The sequence below is a fragment of the Pristis pectinata genome, chromosome 26 (assembly GCF_009764475.1).
Source record: "Pristis pectinata isolate sPriPec2 chromosome 26, sPriPec2.1.pri, whole genome shotgun sequence".
NCBI lineage: Eukaryota > Metazoa > Chordata > Chondrichthyes > Rhinopristiformes > Pristidae > Pristis > Pristis pectinata.
Window position 1 is genome coordinate 26,897,420 of NC_067430.1, and position 22,470 is coordinate 26,919,889.

The 22,470-nt window shown below is 44.1% G+C and overlaps 1 protein-coding gene across 1 annotated transcript; it reads right to left on the minus strand.

The window, feature by feature from the left end:
- Positions 1 to 4,541: 4,541 nt before the first annotated feature.
- On the minus strand, positions 4,542 to 20,794 carry ca6 (carbonic anhydrase VI). Its single transcript, XM_052039009.1, has 9 exons — positions 20,698 to 20,794; positions 19,970 to 20,152; positions 18,297 to 18,445; positions 16,630 to 16,725; positions 11,413 to 11,479; positions 10,358 to 10,515; positions 8,995 to 9,118; positions 8,828 to 8,908; positions 4,542 to 5,158 (listed from the first exon to the last, which is right to left on the minus strand). The coding sequence occupies exons 1-9, from the start codon at positions 20,792 to 20,794 to the stop codon at positions 4,542 to 4,544; spliced, it is 1,572 nt and encodes a 523-aa protein (XP_051894969.1).
- Positions 20,795 to 22,470: the final 1,676 nt, after the last annotated feature.

Below are 22,470 nucleotides of genomic sequence, written 5' to 3' on the forward strand. Positions count from 1 at the left end.
TCCGACGTTAACTTGTCTCTCTCTATAAATAATTCCTCACCTGCTCATGTATTTGCAATATTCTCTGCTTTAATCACCCAATCATTCTATTCTAGCTAGCCAATAAGTGCCCCCATGAATTTATAAAGGTGCTATTTAAATGCAAATTGCTATTGTTGAAATGCAGCTGCCAAAATGTTGGTAATTTATCTTAATCTGAGCCTAATTGAAGTTATTAGTAAATACTTAGCCTTGACTATCTAGTGGCTGGGGATGAGATGATTCTTTAAAAACAGAAATATAGGTCCCTGCTGTGCTAATTCCAATATTCCAAATTGTGGGTCTAATATGTTTAGAACAGTCAGTACAGTAACATAGCGAGTACATTACTGGATCAGTGGCCAGAGCTCTGAACTAGTGATTTGGAGATAAGGGTTCAAATCCCATGGCCAACTGAGAATTTAAATTTGGGTAATTAAATAAAAATCTGAGAACTCAGGCCTGGTGAGCATGGGATAGTTGTAAGGACCCAACTGGTGAACCTTTATCTCTCAAGGAAGCCAATCTGTTGCCCCGACCCACTCTGGTCCATATGTGACTCCAGGCACAGAACAAAGCAGCTGTCTCTTAACCTCCCTCTGGAATGGATCAAAAAGTCACCCAGTTCAACGTATTGGTGATAAGTACAACACTGCCGACTTTCTGTCCATAAATTAAAAAAGAGCTCCCTAATATCCTTCACAGGTGGATTTAGAACATAGAACATTGAACAGTGCAGCACAGGAACAGGGCCTTCGGCCCACAATGTCTGTGCTGATCATGATGCCAAATTGAACTAAAATTCTTCTGTCTGCACGTGATCCATATCCCTCCATTCCCTGCATATCCATGTGTCTGTCTAAACATCTCTTAACGCCACTATTGTATCTGCTTCCACCACCACCCCTGGCGACACATTCCAGGCACCCACCACTCTCTGTGTAAAAAAAACCCTGCCCTGCACACCTCCTTTGAACTTTCCACCCCCTCCTTCACCATAAATGCATGTCCTCCAGTACTTGATCATTTCGACCCTGGGAAAAAGATTCTGGCTGCCTACTCTATCTATGCCTCTCATAAACTCCTATCAGGTCTCCACTCAGCCTCCGACGCCCCAGAGAAAACAACCCAAGTTTGTCCAAACTCATACTCTCTAATCCAGGCAGCATCTTGGTAAACCTCTTCTGTACCCTTTCCAACTTCTCCACATCCTTCCAGTAAGGAATTGATTTCCTGATTTAGGCCATAAGACATAGGAGCAGAATTAGGCCATTCAGCCCATCAAGTCTGCTCTGCCATTCGATCATGGCTGATTTATTTTTCCCTCTCAACCCCAGTCTCCTACCTCCTCCCCGTAACCTTTGACGACCTTACTAATCAAGAACCTATCAACCTCCGCTTTAAATGTACCCAATGACTTGGCCTCCGCAGCCGTCTGTGGCAATAAATTCCACAGATTCACCGCCCTCTGGCTGAAGAAATTCCTCCTCATCTCTGTTTTAAAGGGACATCCTTCTATTCCGAGGCTGTGCCCTCTGGTCCTAGACTCTCCCGCTACTGGAAACATCCTCTCCACGTCCACTCTATCCAGGCCTTTCAATATTTGGTAGGTTTCATTAAGATCCCCCCTCATCCTTCTAAACTCCAGTGAGTACAGGCCCAGAGCCATCAAGTGCTCCTCATACATTAACCCTTTCATTCCCAGGATCATTCTTGTAAACGTCCTCTGGAACCTCTCCAATGCCAGCACATCCTTCCTTACATACGGGGCCCAAAACTGCTCACAATACTCCAAATGTGGTCTGACCAACGCCTTATAAAGTCTAGGCATTACATCCTTGCTTTTCCATTCTAGTCCTCTTGAAATGAATGCTAACATTGCACTTGCCTTCCTTACTACCGACTCAACCTGCAAGTTAACCTTCAGGGAATCCTGCACTAGGACTCCTGTACCATATGTATTTCTACATACGTGTTCTGTTTGTACCCATATGTGACTCCTGACCTACAGGAGGACCAATCAATATTTGACCGGTCCTAGCAAGCCACTCAGTTGTACGAAAATGCCACAAAGGGTCATAATAAATACAAATCCAGCCAGACAACCTGGAAGTCCCTGAATGCGGGCGTTATGAGGGTGCTCTCAGCAGATGACATACCTCAGCTCGAGATGCTGAACACACCACCAACTTCTCAAGGACGAGGAGAGATGGTCTCGCCAACATTGTCCACATTCCATGAATGAACTAAAACCAATAACCAGCTAATTCAGGTAATTGTAATTGGTAGCTGGTTTAATATTGTTATGTGTACTGAGGTACAGTGAAAATCTTTGTTTTGCATGCCACCTATAATGGATCATTTTTCAACACCAGTACATTGAGGTAGTGCAAGGGAAAAGCAATAACAGAATGCAGGATAAAGTGTTACAGTTACAGAGAAAGTGCAGTGCAGGCAGACAATAATGTGCAAAGGCCATGACGAGGTAGATTGTGAGGTCAAGAATTCACCTTTATCGTGCAAGAGGTCCGTTCAAGAGTCTTATAACAGCGGGACAGAAGCTGTTCTTGAGCCTGGTGATGCACGTTTTCAGGCTTTTGTATCTTCCGTCTGATGGGAGGGGGGGGAGAAGAGAGAATGTCCAGGGTGGGTGGGGTCTTTGATTATATTGGCTGCTTTCCCGAGCAGTGGGAAGTGTAGGCAGAGTCCATGGAGGAGAGGCTGGTTTTCTTGATGGGTTGAGCTGTGTCCACAACTCTCTTCAATTTCTTGCGGTCTTGGGCTGAGCAGTTGCCGTACCAAGCTGCGATACATCTGAGTAGGACGCATTCTATGGCGCATCTATAAAAATTGGTGAGGTCAATGGCGACATGCCAAATTTCCTTAGCCTATTACAACTGTAAATATCCAAAATGCTGCATTCCTGGTGGGCTTGAGTGGGATTCACAAGCTGGTTATCTTCCAATGCCTTCCACTCACCCCCAACCCCTGGAGTAGATGGGTTCACTTGATGCACCATGATAAACTAACATGAGACCAGATTGAGCATGTATGTACCTGAGACCCTAGGTCCAGTCCGAATAACAAGCTTACAAATTACAACAGCTGTTACCCTCCACACTAGAAGCCCACCACAGCCTCCCAGCTCATTATCCTTGGCAAACTCCCACCCTGAACCCCAATCTGACCCCCACTGCTGAGTTACAGTGCAAGCCTAACCCCACCTCCCCTTACAGAACTCTCGACCTGGTCCTTGATCTAACCAATCCTCCCGCCCCTTCCCCGGCTGCCAATCACACCCCCACCTCAAAGATTCCAGGTCCCCATCCCTCCCCAACGCTCCTATAATCATAACTCCGTTCTCCCATCTCCACCACTCCACCCAGACTGTCCTGATTTCTGTTGTGCCCTGACTCTCACTAGTTTTTATAGATGCACCATAGAAAGCATCCTATCTGGATGCATTACGATTTGGTACAGCAACTACTCTGCCCAGGACTGCAAGAAACTGCAGAGTTGTAGACACAGCTCAGTCCATCACTCAAACCAGCCTCTCCTCCGTCTACACTTCCCACTGCCTCGGGAAAGCGGCCAACATAAACAAGGACCCCTCCCACCCCAGTCATTCTCTCTGCTCCCCCCTTCCATCGGGCAGAAGATACAGAAGTTTGAGGTCATGTACCACCAGACTCAAGGACAGCTTCTATCCCACTGTTATCAGACATTTGAACAGACCTCTCATCCGCTAAAAGATGAACTCTTGAACTCTTGATCTCCCAATCTACCTCGTCGTGGCCCTTGAACCTTATTGTCTACCTGCACTGCACTTTCTCTGTAATTTTAACACTATAATCTGCATTTTGTTTGCCTTTTTACCACCTCAGTGTACTTATGTATGGAATGACCTGTCTGCATGCACCTTTTCACTGGATCTCAGTACATGTGGCAAGACTAAACCAATTCCAATTTCAAATGTGAAAGCACATTGAAGGGTTGAGTCCCCGGCACTACTGTAGCAGCGACCCCTCAAGCAATGTGATCATCAGCTTGCCCTGCACCACTCCATCAAGGGACCTTGACTTGTACCATCCAAATTTCAGGCTCACCTCTTTCCCCAGGCCTGACGCTCTCATGCCACAAAGGTTCCTACGTTACAGTACTGGACCATTGAACAGGACACACATTCGAATTCCACCACATTCAAGGAATTAAACAAATCTGGAGTTAAACGTGGTCTTGCTCACCATGAAATTATTGGATCTTTGCTAAAAATCTGGTTGATTCACCAACGTCCAAACGTCTCTACTTTGACCTACTGAATATGTGACTCTAGACATAGGGATGGACAATCAATGCAGATATCCCATGAATGAGTAAATAAATATACAGTATATAACATACCTGCACTCCAAAAAGGGATATCCTGGGAAGGATGTGAGACTTGCTGGAGAAATGCAAGTCTTTCTTGGAGAAGTGCAACTGGGGACACAAGTGCCAAGGGTCGCCCCTCCAGCCTGCATTAACTACCCAAAGCAACTGCTGTCCTCCTCAAGGGTCACACCGCCAAACAGTGCCACCAAGCTCACCCCCCAACCCACCACATTGCCCTTCTTCCATCCGTACCTGCACTCCATTAAATGTCGAATCTCTGAAGGACTGAGCACATGATCCCACATATTGAGAGTAGTCACATCACCCACAAAAGCATCAGAGTACATGCCCTCAATGCCATCATGGTCTTTCCCCAGGATCAGGGTCCCGCCTGCTTTAATAACATACCCTTTCTTCATGTACCTCGCCCTGGCCGATAGCCCATTGTTCCACATTTCAACAGCTCCTGACTGAGACTTCCACGTTGCACAATAGTGCACCCATTCATTTGTCCGAAAGCTCAAAGGCACATTCACAAACTGGCCTCCAATCCACAACCCCCAGTCGAGCCCCACAGAAATAACAAGTTCGTTGTCACTCTCCTTTGTTGCATATGACAGCAGGATCCTTGGCCGGGAATCCCTTGTCCTAATCCACATACACGTAGTAAATGAAGTGAGGTTCATGCTGCGAAGGGTTCGGATCTCCACATAACTCGAAAGGCTTTCCTTGGAGAAGTGAAAAGCAGGATACGAAGACAACTCGCTGCCTTTGAAATCAATTGAAAAGAGATGTCAATGGTCATTATGTTCAACTTCTAAAATATCTCCTAGCCTCTTTAATGTTAATCTTTGCTTGTTGAAGCAGACCGATATTCGGAAATAGAGCAGTTTCAACTTCTTACACTCTGTGCCAACTTAAAAGTCAGTTAAATACAGAATAAATTCTCTGAACTTTTGCCACAATGAATAGCATCTCCCTCAAGTACAATTCTACAACCTAGAAGGACAAAGGCAACAATATATAGGAATGCTGGAACCTACAACATCCAGGTCTTCCCCAACCTGTATTGGACAATTTCACCATTCCTTCATAGTCCGTGGCATGACCCCCAATGTTTTCCTCAACCTTGAAGACACAAGAGACTGCAGAGATGCTGGAATCTGGAGCAAAAAATAAGCTGCTGGAAGAACTCAGCGAGTCAGGCAGCATCTGTGGAGGCAAAGGGATGGTCAACATTTCGGGTCAGGACCCTGCATCGGGAGAGAATGTAGAGGGGAGATAGACAGTATAAAGAGGTGAGAGGGAGGGGTGAGACAGGGGCTGGTAGGTTATAGATAGAACCAGATGACTGGGTGGGGGGGGAGGGAGATGATGGGCAGATGGAGCCAGGTGGGGCTTGGGGAGGGGGAGCGTTGAGATCGAGACTGGGAGGAGATGGGTGGAAACGTAAGAAAAGACTTTACTCAACCTTTCATGGACAATACTGCACCTTTCCTGCCATCGAGCTTTCCCCTGGAGAGGGGTAATCTCCAGGACTAAGGGAGGACTGTTAGATTTTTGTTGAGGGAGAATAATACTTGGGAATAGAGCAGTTTCAACTTCTTACACTCTGTGCCAACTGAAGTCAAGTTAAATACAGAATAACTTCTCTGAATTTTTGCCACAGTGAATAGACCAAGACCTCAAACCCCACACAAGGTCTACTCGGCAGTAGTGATCCCTCGCGCCCCCCCACCACCCCCCCCCCCCGGACAATTCTGAGACGTGGATTACCCGCAGCAGACAAAATACTGGAGCAATACTGGAGTTACTCAGCGGATCTGGACAGATGAAGGGTCTCGACCCGAAATGTCAACTGTCCATTTCCCTCCACAGATGCTGTTCAACCCACTGGGTTCGTCCAGCAGATTGTTTTTTGCTCCAGATTCCAGCATCTGCAGTCTCTTGTGTCTCCACCTCCAATCATGGGAGATATACACCAACATAGACCGGAAAGATCCTCCAAATCTATCGGCAGGGTCAGTGCACTCTCCCAGGCCAGCATCTCCATCATTGAGGCCCTAACAACACTCATTTGGCTCCAATGGGAAAGCCATGTCCTTCACAATCCCAACATGACATTCCAAAAATAGACACTGTATTCCGAGCTCAGTCAGGGCAAAAGATTACTCAATGGACAGCACAAAGATTCGAGGACATCCTCAAAACCTCCTTGAGACCACTGTCTCTTGTAAATCGGTGTCCTGTGATCACTCAAAATAGAGAAGGAACATTTGGTGTGCCACTGAGAACCTGGAGTCCACGCTTGGGCTGTGCAAGTAGCTGAAAGAGTGCGGCACCTCCTAAACCATCCATCCACCTGCCTTTGTCAAGGACCTCCTGCCCAACCTGTTACAGAGTCTGTGGAGCCCATGACAGCGTCAACAACCACCTCAGGACCCACAGGCTGGAGTGGAAGCAGGACGTCCTCATCACCAACGGACAGCTTTGTCAGAAGAAAATGAAATATTGAATAACTGACGGCTATATTGTTTCAAGGACTGTGGTCTGGTCTTGAGGGACGATGCGGAGAGGAAGGGTGAGTGAGGCTTTGCTGCCACCTTCAGGAGGAGGTGAAGAATTGCTTCATGTTAGCTCAGCTGCTTCAGAAACCAGCCCTATTCCCAACACCACTGATGGGCTAGAAATTAGACTACAGTAGATCACTGTACAGGTAGTCTACATCTCGGTTGTTGGCTCAACACTGCAAACATCAGTAGTGTTTGGGATCTACTGACTTCCTGGGATCTGGGGACAGCTGAGTGTCACTGGGTAGAAGGAGCCACAATCGCAGGCTTGGAGTCATCTATCAGGCAAGTGGCCCAGTTGGGGCTGGTTAGGGGATATCGGTGGAGGGGGTAGGTGATGACTGTGAGGATATCCTGCACGAGGAGCACGCAGGGAACATCAGTTTTTATCAGGTACTGTGGCTGTTCATCTTTTCTTGGAGTTTGTGGGCTCAGGATCCACCCCAGAGACGGTAGTGTAGTGGTTAGCGTAACGCTATTACAGCACCAGCGACCCGGGTTCAATTACCGCCGTTGTCTGTAAGGAGTTTGTGCGTTCTCCCCATGTCTGCGTGGGTTTCCTCCGGGTACTCCGGTTTCTTCCCACATCCCAAAGACATACAGGTTAGGAAGTTGTGGGCATGCTATGTTGGCGCCAGAAGCGTGGCGACACTTGCGGGCTGCCCCCAGAACACTCTATGTAAAAGATGTATTTCACTGTGTGTTTTGATGTACATGTGACTAATAAAGATATCATAGCAAATCAAATCAAAAGTCTGGACTGCCAATCCTGGTACAAGTGCTGAAGAAATGCTACAGTGTCAAAGGTGGCTCAGTTGTGAAATCAGTCTCTATCTTTCTTTCAGGTGGACAGAAAACAACCTTAGAAGAAAATGCACTGCAATTTCTCACCCAAGCTGCTCCGACACCAACTCCCAGCCTCGTGACCTCCACCACCCAGCAGAACATGTGCAGTGGGCGCATGAGGTCACCACTGACTGCAGGTTTCCCTCCAAGTCTCACCATCCTGACTTGGTAGTATATCACTGGGCTTTTTGTGGCTGGGTCTCGACCCTGGAACGCCCTACCCAACAGCACTGTGGCTGCCTCTTCACCCAGAAAGGCTGCGGTGGCTGAAGCAGGAGACTCATCACCTCCTTCCAAAGGGCAATTAGGAATGGGCAATAAACACTGATCTTGGTGGCAATGCCCAGATTTCAGTAAGTGCACCAAGTTGAATGGGTTTACGTAATTCACATCAGTGGAATGAGCAGCACTGTGAACATGCAGCTGTCCCACAGCACCAGTGACTGGGTTCCCATTCTGACCTCGGGCACTGTCGGTGTGGAGTTTGCACATCCTCCCTGTGACCACATGGATGCTCCGATTTCCTGCCACATCCCACAGGCATCCAAAACGTAAGGTTAATTAGCTGCTGCAGGAGGGGGGTGAGCGAGGGAAGAAGTTATAGGGAAAAAAGTGGTGGAGTGGGATTGAGCTGGCACAGACTCAGTGGGCTGAATAGCCTATATTTATGGATATGTACATGTATTTTTTTACTTTTTAAAATTTTAAACAATTTAATTTTATAAATGTGTTTCAAATGCTTCTGATCAAAGGCTTATGATGGGATGAGAAAATCATCAGATCAGTCTAGGGATGTGGTTTCAGATTCCACCTCCTGAGCCCATGTCACCACCTAGAGACCCTTCCATGTCATAGGATCCCCACCTCAGCAAGGGGTTAACACTGGGAGTGAGGTCATTCCGCAAGAGTCAAACAAGAGGCGTAGAACAGATCGAGCACAATCCTGTTGTGGGAGCTTGCTATGCATATTTTAGCTGCCATGTTCACTCTGACGGTAACAATTCCGTGTTCATCATTCCTACCTGATTCCCAATTTTGTAATTTATTCAAAATTCCTTCAATTCTATCCAACTTTCCTTGAAGTGTATCAAGGTGGCAAGAACCTATTAGGAATAAAATTAAATCATCGTGTCAATGGGTTATGAGACACACAGTTAAAAAATGCATTGCTTGTGCTAAGGCGTTATACCTTTCTCCAGGAGAGGTTGAAATGAGGCTTCCACAACTCTGTCGTTGATTGGCTGTGCGTGCCGATAATCATTCCTCAGGGTTTTGTTCTCCCAGTCCATCACAGAGTTTTCCAATAACCGGATCTCCGGAAAGATATCAAAAAAGAAAGGTAACTTATGAACTGTGGTGAACACAAAACAAAAGAGCTGGTCATTGGCTTCAGGAAAGGGGGAGGTGTACATGCACCTGTCTACATCAATGGTGCTGAGATCGAGAGGGTTGAGAGCTTCAAGTTCCTGGGAGTGAACATCACCAACAGCCTGTCCTGGTCAAATCACATAGATGCTACGGCCAAGAAAGCTCACCAGCACCTCTACTTCCTCAGGAGGCTAAAGAAATTTGGCATGTCCCCTTTGACACTCACCAACTTTTATTGATGCACCATAGAAAGCATCCTATCTGGATGCATCACGTCTTGGTACGGCAACTGCTCTGCCCAGTACTGCAAGAAACTGCAGAGTTGTGGACACAGCCCAGCGCGTCACGGAAACCAACCTCCCTCTTTACCTCTCGTTGTCTTGGTGAAGCAGCCAGCATAATCAAAGACCCCACCCACCCGGGGTCATTCTCTCTTCTCTCCTCTTCCATCAGGCAGAAGATACAGGAGCCTGAGGGCACGTACCACCAGGCTCAAGGACAGCTTCTACCCCACTGTGATAAGACTATTGATCCGTTCCGTTATATGATGAGATGGACTCTGACCTCACAATCTAGCTTGTTGTGACCTTGCACCTTATTGTCTACCTGCACTGCATTTTCTCTGTAGCTGTGACACTTTGTACTGTTATTGTTTTTACCTGTACTACCTCAATGCACTCTGTACTAACTCAATGTAACTGCACTGTATAATAAATTGACCTGTACAATCAGTATGCAAGACAAGTTTTTCACTGGACCTCGGTACAAGTGACAATAATAAACCAATACCAATACAAATCCCACAAATTCCCAGGTACACTGCTTTCTTATCAAGTGATCTTAACTGAGGGGTGAATATTGTCCAGGAAAACTCCTTCAAAGCAGCGATGGGGATCTTTTACATCCACCGAGAGAGGTTCAAGTTAAGGTCTCCTCTGAATGAAGGTAGCTCTGTGGAAGTGGTTGACCAGTTGCCAAAGGGCCTGTTTTCGTGCTGTGTGGCTCTAACTGTCATTCTTCTGAACTCTAACAGATCGAGGCCTGGTCTGCTCAATCTCTCTTTGCAAGCCAAATCTTCAATCCCAGTAACCAGTCCAGTGAATCCTCATTGTATATCCTATTTGTGCCTACTGTTATAGATATTAGACTGATCTTTATGAAAACATAATTGGGATCACCATTACCTGATTTGACGAGAGCACTATTGGTGTGTCAAAGATTGTCCAGGTGATAGTCTCAAAGCAAGGTGGAGTTGTCAGGGACCCTCTGTATCTGTAGAAGTTCGAGAGGTTATTTGGCAGCATTGTGCTGATGTCAATTGGTTGTATTTCAGTAAATTGGCCTGAAATAAAAAGGAGAAAGTTGCAAGTTTTCTGAATGATACAGAATAATGTAAAAATCTTTTGAAAATGAATTTCCAAACGTTCATTTTTTGATAACAGGTGACCTGCTCTAATCTACCTTAAAGTATTTAGGTACACATTTACAGAATATAAGCCTCTCCTTATTTAGAGTCAGAATCGTAGAGAGATACAGCACAGAAACTGATATTTCAGTCCACACTGGACATCAACCACCCATTTGCACTAATCCAACATTAATCCTTCTCCTATTCTCCACACATTCTCATCAGCTGCTCCAGATCCTACCCTTCACCTACACACAAGGAGCAACTTAAGGCGGCCAATTAACTTATCAACCCGCACATCTTTGGGACGTGAGAGGAAACCGGAGCACCCAGGGGAAACCCAGGCAGTCACAGGGAGAACGTGCAAGCTCCACACAGACAGGACCCGAGGTCAAGATTGAACCCAGGACTCTGGCGTTGTGAGACAGCGGCTCTACCCGCTGTGCCACTGTGCTGCCTAAACCTTTATCACAACCAGTTTATCTCAACTGCTCCAAATGGGAGCAAGTTGCAAGTTCCCATCACCCTTTAGGTAAAGAAGTTCTTTCTGAATTTGTTAGTAGGTTACTTGGTGACTATCTTATATTGATGGCTTCTGGTTATGCTCTTTTCCAAAAGTGGGTATGTTCTCGTTATAACCCCTATATCAAAACCTTTCATCATTTAAGGACATCTATTGGGTCTTCCATTCCTTAAGAGCAATGAGACCTGGTCAGTTCATCATTTCCTGATATCTATTATCTTCAGTCTCTGGAATCACCCTTGTAAACCATCTCTGGATCCTCTACAGTACCCTTGCATCTATTTTATATAGGACAGAGGACCATGTACCTGCATAGCGGATTTTACTTAGGCTGGATATAAAGTCGCTGTAGTATGTGTTTTCCAAATGTCCATCCTAGAAAAGGGCCATGGAATAAATAGTCAGTCACAAAACCACAACATCATGTCTCCACCATAAGTTCATGACTAATATATTGTAACTTTTCAACATGAACCATGTTCCATTGCTGATAACATGTTGATATCTCACAATACTTTTCAGGGTAGGGGGTTAGTAAACACTGAGCAGAAGGGAATGGCGTTTGGGAGTGAGGGAAGGTTGAGGGAATAACACAGAAGAGAAAGAGTTCAAGGGACATTAAGGAATTTTCCAGGGATATCATCAACATCACAACATTTGGGACATTGTGAACAGTTTTAGGCCCCAAATCTAAAGAAAAGATGTGCTGGCTCTGGAGAGGGTCCAGAGGAGGTTCACAAGAATGATCCTGGGAATGGAAGGCTTAATACATACCGAGCGTTTGATGGCTCTGGGCCTGTACTCAGTGGAGTTCAGAAGGATGAGGGGGGATCTCATTGAAACCTACCGGATACTGAAAGGCCTGGATGGAGTGGACGTGAAGAGGATGTTTCCATTAGTAGGAGAGTCTAGGATCCGAGGGCACAACCTCTGAATAAAGGGATGTCAGTTAAAACTGAGGTGGGGAGGAATTTCTTCAGTCAGAGGGTGGCGAATCAGTGGAATTTATTGCCACGGAGGGCTGTGGAGTCCGAGTTATTGGATATATTTAAGGGAGAGATTGATAGATTCTTGATTGGTAAGGGGGTTGAGGATTACAGTGAGAAGACAGGAGAATAGGGTTGAGAAGAAAAATCAGCCATGATTGAATGGTGGAACAGACTCAATGGGCTGAATGGCCTAATTCTGCTCCTACAGCTTATGGTCTATTCGTTTTTGGCTTAATCACAACCTCATTTATTGTAGATTCGTTTGAGCTGTTGCTTTATTAGTTATTCAGCCTGCTTTCTTTTTCTTGCAGATTCACTTCAAATCATATAGTTCATGTACAATTATCTTGTTATCTGTCCTCCTATCAGCCACACTTTCAGTTATCCACCAGAATCAGAGCCATGAGAATTTTTGCAGGAACCAGGATCTTTGGGCCCAGATAACCAGGGGAACAAGCATTTTATTAAAGAAATGAAGCACCTGAGATACAGAAGTAGCACCTTTCATTGGTACAGCACCTTTTGGTACAGGTGGTGAAAGATCTCACAAGAGTTACCAGGCAACAATTTACACAGGTCCACATAAAGAGATGCATTAAATAAAACAGCCAGAAGTTTACTCAAAGCTGCCTTTAAAGGAGCATCTTAAGCAAAATAAAAGATGGGGGGGGGGGTTTAGGGAGGGAATCCAGAGGGTTGGAGCCACAATGCAGAAAGGGCAGAGGTGGGGAAAGGACTCATAAGGTGGACAATGGGCCAGAGTTGGAGTTTCTCACAGGGTTCAAGAATGGAGAAGCTGTGGAGATAAGGGTGAAGTGAGACAACAAAAGGATCTGCAAATGTGGAGGAGAATTGGCAGGGGGACAGACACATGGCTGATGAATGAGTGAGACTTGGGGAGGGTCAGCATACCGGCAGTTGAATTTGGCATTAAGAACCTTTGCAGTTCCCAGTGCCCAGTGAAAGTTGACACGTATAATTTCTCTGCTAAAGAGGAGAATGATAAGGAACATTTCCCTGTGAATGATCAGACAGAATTCAAGTCCCTTTAAATGAGAAAACATTGTCTTATTGACCACTTGCACGGTGGCAGGTGAATCAACAATAATTTCCTTTTCCATCCTGTTTGGCCACGATTTCTCTGTGGTTCATCTGTCTGAAGGGCAATGATATGAAACTCAGCAAACCAACCATGCAATACTTATTTCATTTGATTGCTGCATTAAATTAAAAATAAACTATTTCTAACTGACAGCTGGTTCAGATGAAGAAAAATGAAAACTGAATGGAAACCCAGCTCAACCCGCTCTCTCTAAGTCCAATCCAAAGGAAGGAATCCTGATCGAAGTTCACTGATGCCGGATCTTCCAAATGGCACAAAGTAACTTCCAGCACTTGGCAGAAAGAGCTCATTTATCATTCACTAATTTAGTTTGTGGTAAGCTTTGGGGAAAACCATCCCCCAAGATCAGTATGAAGCTGCCAGAGGATATGTCCGCAACCCTGCAATTTCCCAAGTGAAGGCTTTACCGCAGCATCCTGCTCAGTACAGCACTGGCTGCAGATTACCTGTGCTGAACTCTTCACACAGCTCAACAAGGCAGTGGCAGCACCTGCCGATAGCTCAGCTCCCAGGCCAAAGAATCCACCTGCTTCTTCCCCCACAGGTTAACCAGCTACATGGACAGGAAGCCCACTGAAATTAATGGAAGAAGTCAGCAGTCGGACAGGAGTAAAGCCTTTTATCCAATTTAATTGTTAATTTAAAAGTTTTCAATTGCTTTTAGCTGTGTGTGTGTGTGTGTGTGTGTGTGTGTGTGTGTGTGTGTGTGTGTTTGCGTGCGTGTTTGCATGCACATTTGTGTGCACACATGTGTGTGTGCATATGTGTGCATGTGTGTGCATGTGCATATGTGTGTGTGGGTGTCTGTGTGTTTGTGGGTGTGTGTGTTTGTGTGCATGTGTGTGTATGTGTGCATGTGTGTATGTGTGTGTGTACGTGTGTGTGTGTGTGTGTGTGTGTGTGTGTGTGTGTGAGACAGAGATAGAGTCATAAAGTTAAACAGCACAGAAAGGAGCCCTTCACCCCATCAAATCCATGCCGACCTTATTTCCCAACTACACCAATCCCATTTGCCTGCATTAGTCTGTATCCTTCTAGACCTGGATTATTTAAGTGTCTGTCTAAATGCCTCTTAAACGTAGTGATTATATTTGATTCCACCATCTCCTCTGGCAGCCCGTTCCATATATTAACCACTCTCTGTTAAAAATACTTACCCCTCAGATCCCCTTTAAAGCTCCTTCCTCTCACCTTAAGCCTATGGCCTTTTATGTTTGATACACCTACTATGGGAAAAATATTTGACTATCTACCCTGTCTAGGCCTCTCATAATCTTATATACCTCTATCAGGACACCTTTGCTCCAGAGAAAACAAACTGAGCTTATCCAATCCCTCCCCGTAACTACAAAGTCCGGAAGTTGATACCCATTTGTAATGAACATTGATAAAAAATTACAAAGCACCCCCAAACTAAACCAGAAATCAAAGAACCAAATAGTTAAAATATAACACCAAGCCTCCTCTGTAATTAATCAAGGTGCTTAATGTAATGGGACCCACATGGAGAATATATTTCTGCAATATAAATTTGACATTGCTCTTACATTTGGAGACAACATGGATTGTTTGCCAAAATGAGGTTTATCATGCTAGGTTTCTGGGGCTCATATTTATTATTGCTTCGAACTATTTATGAACAGCCATGTGATTTGCCACCACTGTTCTTGAATGAGCTGCTCGGCTTGGCTTAACTCAGTTTGCATCTGTGAGATGACTTTCCTCTGCTTTACCATGTCCACTGATAGAAGTGACTCACAGACATATTAATGATGAGCCACAGCATTGAGGAATGACCCACGTTCCTCCCTCAAACAACACCTGAAGAACAACAAGGCATTTCTATATGATCAGGTGTTACATGATTCTATTTAGGCGCTGTATATTTCCAAGAATTATATCATAATCAGATGGTATCTCGGTGCAAACCTTTCTTCCTTTCAATAAGTGACATCGACCAGGAGAATACTACATTTCTCTGCTGAGTGAACAATGATTGCACCAGTTATTATGTGCTCCTCTCTACGTCCATTTATTAAATCAGAGCATCCAATCCTGTAATAGCAATTAGGTCTAAATATTCTGAAGAATTAGTCACATGACTCTGTCTACACTTCCTGCTGTCTCAGTAAAGCAGCCAACATAATCAAAGACCCACTCACCCCAGATAGTCTCTCTTCTCCCCCCTCCCATCAGGCAGAAGATATAAAAGCCTGAAAGCACGTACCACCAGGCTCAAGGACAGCTTATAAGGTTATTAAACGATCCCCTAGTACAATAAGATGGACTCTGACCTCACACTCCACCTTGTTGTGGCCTTGCACCTTATTGTCTGCCTGCACTGCACTCTCTCTATAATCATGTCACTTTATTCTGCATTCTGTTATTGTTTTCCCTTGTACGACCTCAATGCACTGTTGTAATGAAATGATCTGTATGGATGGCATGCAAAACAAAGTTTTTCACTGTACCTCAGTACACGTGACAATAATGATCCAATTTACCAATGTGACCACCCAGTTGGGAGACTCATAGCCTGTGTTGTGGCCAACTGGAGAATCCATAACCATGAGGCGTAATCTCAGGACAAAGGAAGTCAGGCAGTGAGGATTGAAAGAAGGAGAAATTTTTTGATTCATGAAGTTGTGAATCTTAGTAAACCTCCGATAATCCGGCACTCTTGGGACTTTGATGGTGCTAGACAAGCAGGTTTTCCGGACCATTGGATGCCACTCCCATTAATACCTCAGCAAACTTTTATTTCAGTTTTTTACATACTACATGGTAGAATATAAGTTTTCCAGTAAACTCATTGAGGTTAAAGGGAGCAGGAAATATACAAGCCCTGTGGAGCCCTGGTTCAGGTCACAAACCTACCCATGTTCCTGACCCATGGTGTTCTGGACACCAAGCCTAACTCCAGCTGCACACTGTGGTCCACAGTCTGGACCATAAGCCCAGCCACAGTCCAGACTATATACCTCTCTCGCACTCTGGACCACCACCTCACTTTCTGGACCGATGAGTGAACCAGATGCCAAACTATCAGGATTTCCAAACAATCAGATGCCGGATTATCGGAATATTACTGTATATCTATACCTCAGAGAATAGGAGTCATTGAGAATACTAAGGCTGTGACTGAAAGGGAACAAGAGATGAGGAGACACAAGAGAGTGCAGATGCTGTAATCTGGAGCAAAAAAACAAATTGCTGGAGGAACTCAGCAGGTCAGGCAGCATCTGTGGAGGCAAAGGGATGGTTGATGTTTCAGGGAATAAAGCAAGGGCCAACTTACTGGCTAGGTGGACCTTGTGCCTTGTTGCATTGTCTACTAGTTATGCATCTTTCATTATCTCATCAGTGTAGCTTTTGCAAAACAATTGTATTTCCAAAGAAGCCTTGAGCCATACCTCATACAAAAACGCAAGCACAGCCAATCCGTCTGGTTTGGTAGAAGCTTCAGAGAAACTGCTGTATTTATCAGAATTGTAATGAACAATGTGTAACTGGAAAACAAAATGTGAAGTAATGACTTTAGTCCAGCATTGTCCAGGCTGTGTGGTATCTTGGTATCTAGAATACACCACACAAAGTCTGGTACAAAAGCAGAACATGGAACTCAAAGAGAAAATGTTGGAAATATTCAGCAGGTCAGGGAGTGCCTGTGGAGAAAGCAACAGAGTTAATGCTTCAGTCCAACAACCTTTCATCGGAAAAAGGACACGCTTTAGACGTAAACAGGTTTTAAGATGAAGGGAAATAGAGGAAGGAAAGAAAAGAACAAACATGAAGGTGTGTGAGAAACCGAATAACGAAATGGATGATGGTACAAGGCAAGGAAGTGATAGGACAAGTAAAGGAGCAAAGAGCGTGTCAAGAGGAGATGCAAATGGGAACAGCAGAATCATTGTCTGAAATTGTTGAACTCATGGCTGAATCTGGAAGGCTGTCTGGCGCCTGGTCAGAAGGTAAGGTGCTATTCCTTGAGCTTGCAATAAGCTTCATTGAAACAATGTTGGAAGGTGAAGACAGAGGGGTCAATGTGGGAATGGGATGGAGGATTAAAGTGACAGGCCACTGGAATTTGCTTGCAGACTGAACAAAAGTGTTTTGCAGAGAGGTCACCCAATCTGCTTTTGGGTCAGTGTGCAGAGACCACATTTTGAGCAATGAATACTATTTACAAAAGTACAAATAAGTCATTGTTTCACCTGGAAAGAGTGCCTGAAGCTCTGGACAGTGGCACTGAGTCCCACAGACAAGCTTGAACCCAGGTTAATTCTGACCTCAGTGACCTGGGATAGTCGAGACGCTGTGATGTCCCTGGGCTGGGGATGTGAGCACTGTAGAAGGACAGGTTTAGACTCCACTGATTAAGAAAGCTGCTGCTTACTCACACAGGAAACTTGGGTGATATCTGGAGGCATCATCAGCGGAACTGATCCTTAGCATAAATCACCGTGTTGAGGAAAGAAATGAAGAGAATTAAAATGGAAAATGTCAGCATGGTAACAGCTAAGATGTTGGTAAATGGAAGCAAGATGTGGTGGAGGATTCTGCAGAATCCCAATGGTAAATCCATGGATTCAGAAAACAAATTAAACGGAGAAGGTCATTGGTCAGAGGAATGAAGCACAAACACCTGATGACATACTGTAAGCCAAGGTTACAAATCAGATGCTTTATTGGCAAAGTATTCAATACTAAGTGTAAAATTGCCCATTTTATTACATCAGTAGTATTACTTAATCTCATTGTAATTACTTGTAGTGATGCTAAAGTTATCTTGGTTCTCAGTGAGCTCAACATGAGCCAATTAGATCAGCAAGAGCCCACGATCAGCACTGATATAATTGATTTCATCTGGGGTACTGGTATAGGTTGTATTGTCCCAGGGTTTCAAAACGCACTGGTTTATATTAAAATTGCATTACAATCAGGTTATGTTGTCAATTCTACTTAACAATTACCTGACAGGAACCTGAAACTTGTGAGGAGTTTGTTCCAATTGTTATTGGATTCCATCAATTTTCCTTAACTTATATTCTCGATATGAATTAAAGGTATTTTACTGTACCTCTGCCACGTATCGTATGCCGTCAATCGTGTGCTCTGAGCCACTACTCTCCAGGTCAAGTCCACCCCAGTGAAAGTGCATCTGAACAGCCGTATAGCGATTCATCAGCCCTTTGCTGATAGACATAGAGGAAGGCAAGTTTATGGCAACTGTGAAAGCAAATTGCGTGAGATTACCGGCTAAGCAGATGCATTTCTCATGTGAATGCTTTATGAGTGTGTGTGTGTGTGTGTGTGGGGGGGGGGGGGATATATGTATACATCACATAGCAATACATATTTTAATATCTAGAACGAAACATTCTCTTCCACCATAGTATATACATTACTGAAACAGCTCTGATCAAAACCATTCATGATATTCCACATATTTTCCATATGATTTTGACCAAGGAGTGTCAGATTCCATCTTCTTCAGACCTTTGTGACTTCCACCTATCACCTCCCAGCTTCTTACTTCATTCCCACTCTCCCCCCCACTTCCCCATCTGCCTATCACCCCCTCTCACCTGGATCCCCCCATCACCTGCCAGATCTTGTTCCACGCCTTCCCCCCACCCCAGCTTTTTATACCGGCTATCTCCTCTCTTTCTTCCCAGTCCTGACATAGGATCTCAAATCGAAACGTTGACTGTCCTCTTCCCTCCACAGACGCTGCCTGACCCACTGAGCTCCTCCAGCGTTTTGTGTGTTGATCCAGATTTCCAGCATCTGCAGTCTCACTTGCGTCCGAAATCAAACTTTCTTTGTCTTTATCAGCTTTTGCCCAGGTTTCCCATACCATCTTCCTCCAGATCCCAACACTGTCCAACGAGGTGAAACCCTACTCCCTGAATTCTATATTATGTATTAGGCCTGAGTCATCATATCAACAACAATGACTTCTCTTACTTCACCTGCATTGTTACTTTGGTGTCCCCTGAGGATGTATCCCTGGCCCCTTCCTGCTTCTCATCCACAAAATGGGTCTCATCAACATCACTGGAAACACACCATCAGTTTCCTTGTACAGAGAGCCCACCCTCTGACTCTGCATCACCATCTCACCTACCTCTTGGCCCCTTTGCACTTCTAAATTCAGACTGCTTGTATGTCCAACCATAGAATTTAGCCAACTAAATAATTGGAAGACTAAGGTGTGTCAGTCAGAGAGGCCATTATGGAGCCCCTGGACTCAGAAGGGGAAAGCTCTTTATCATTAAGATGTTAGCTTTTCCTCTTCCCTCTCCACTATCATCCTCCATGTACCCCCACTTCACCACCGTTGGGGAAATGAGTAAGGAAGCACTGAGCGCTTGATTATCCTGTTCTACACGATTGAAAAGCCAGTTAGTGTTCATTATCCAAACTCATCCAAGTAAAGAATTGGATGCCTTGGCTGAGGCACAATTGCCCCATTTCTGGAACTGTCATGTCTTCGGACTAGATTCATAGAGCATGGACATAGCCCCTTCAGCCCAACTCGTCCATGCCAACCAAGGTGCCCACCTAAGCTAGTTCTCTAAACCTTTCCTATCCATGTACTTATCCAAATATCTTTTAAATGTTGATATTGTACCTGCCTACCAGAAAGCAAAAAAAAAGGAATAGATTTCTCAGATGGAGTTCTACAAATACATTTTTAATAAGATGTTTAATTTTATTGTTGGAACGTAAAGCAAAGGAATGCCAGACCTGAGTGCCCATTATTTAACATCAGGAACGTTCCTTCATGCGGTCCGTCATATCCACTTAACTCTAGGTTGGGTAGGGTAGGGTTGTACAGAACCTTTCTTCTCTGAATGTCAATGGGAGATTGGTGCTTGCCAGTGCAGGCTGGATATTTTGAACCCCAGTGAGCTTCATTCAAGTCTCCTTCTGGGAAGCAGCAATAAATAACAGACACAAAAAGTCAATAAATACACTCAGAACAATTCCCTGTTCAATTTATCAACTGCACGCTGCATTATTTCATTCAGGTAAACTTCTGAGAGTTTTATATTTAAACATTAAATTAATCAAAGTCAAGGTCAAGTTTATTGTCATGTGCACAAGTACACGTGTTGCCAGGTGCAATGACAAACTTACTTGCAGCAGCACCACAGGCACGTAGCATCTGATACACAACATTCCCAAGAAAAAGATATAAGTTAAACATATATTAAACAAAATTATACAAGAAAAAAACACAATTAGAACAAGAAAAAACAAATTTAAAAGATCGATAATTGGTAATTGCTTTATTATTGTCACTTGTACCGAGATACAGTAAAGAACATTGTTTTGCATACCATCCACACAGATCATTTCACCACATCAGTGCACTTACAATTTTCCTCCTTATAATATTGACACTCCATTTGAAAGAGAGAAGGCAATTATTTTATTTGTGTTAAATCATACGAGATAAATGTCTTACTTACCTTGATATGTCCAATGTTCTTTGTTACCAACGGCTGACTGAACACAAAGCAGAATAAAAACTCCTGAAGCAAACGTTTCCAAATCCAGACTTTCCATGTTAATGAATGGAGGTGCTATCTCGTGCTTGTCTATTGAAGTCAGTCACACACAGAGTGTGACAGTAAGGAGCTCCCCAGCTTTTGACACAGCAGAGTACAATACTGATGCTCCAATTAAAGTTGAGAGCATGTAGTCTGGGTGTGGTGAATCATTTGTTCAAATTATAAATCTTGGGCTTGTTTGAGAAATCAGCAGGAAGCTATCAAGATTGCTGTTTATTGAACAAGCTCTGCATGAAAGCTCAGTCACAATGCCAGCAGAAATGAAAAGGGATAACGCCACAAATAAAACAATCCCATTGTCTGTCTCTATTTCACTTAATCTGGGGCTTCGGTGGGGTTGCTCAGGAAGCATCCTGATTGTAGAAGCACCATTTGAAGTCTGGTTTTATTTATTCACTCTGCATTTGCCAGATAATGCAGCCTTAGCTGATAGCCTTCAGTGACGGACAGCTGCAGATTTGAAACTCATTGGCTTTGCCACATTTGAAATTGTCTGCAGTGGGTTGTTTGAAATACGTCAACAAAAGAAAGGCTACAGTGTGGAGACTGCCAAAGACTGTATCTGAAAGAGGTGCCATTAACTGCTGAACCTCATGTAAAGAGAAGTGATCCCTTCGAACTTGAACAATTGTGTAAATCTGAAATGGATCTGCACCAAGTCTTTGAGCATCTGTAAAGAGGAAAGACATGTCCAGTTTAGATCTTTCACTGGAACTGGATGAAAAGTGAACCTCTCAATGAAATTGATGGAGAGATGTATCATGAGGACTGACTCCAAACTAAGAAACTGAATCATGGACTAGTTGTCCTTTTCAAAGCCTTTTATATGACTTTCAGAGGTATGATGTTTATAATCTTTATCATCCTGAAGTCTGGGCTAATGATTAAAGTCATGAGTTCAAATCCCACCACAGCAATTAGTGAAATCAAGAGAATTCAACAACCTTGATTTCAATACAAATATAACTTTGCTGCAAAATCAGGAAACTGATCCACATTGATAACTCAAAGGAGAGCAGTGGAGATTTCTCCTGTGTCCTGGCAAATCTTTATTCCTTGAACAATACCACAAAAATAGATTATCTGTTCCATATCATGTTGTTGGTTGTGGGAGCTTGCTGTGTACTCATTGACTGCCACGTTTTCTACCCTGTTCTACCCCATTGTAGTGAATTGATCTGTATGAACAGTATGCAAGACAAGTTTTTCACTGTACCTCGGTACATGTGACAATAATAAACCAACTTATCATTTACCATTGATCAGGCAAGTATATCCTCCTGAGATACGAAGCACATAGTGCATGGTCTTCATGTATATATACACATAGTCTTCCGATTGTTGTCTCACCAAGATCTTAATAATTGCAATATCCTTCTTCACTCTTATGCATTTGTAACAAGGACTGTAATACAATTTGCCTTCCTAATTGCCTGCTAAACCTGGACGTTGACCACATGTGCTTCATACGCAGGGTTATCCAGGTCCCCCTGTACACCATTTCCAGTCTCCCATCCACAGAAAGTATGTTCTGATCTTTGCACTATCCCTCTATCCTGTAAACCAGTAAGTGACCTGTTTATTCCTGGTCTGCTCTTTGTCCTATCTCAATCTCAACTAGCATGCTGCCCTCAATCCAATAAATCCTAATTTTGTATAATAATCTCTGAG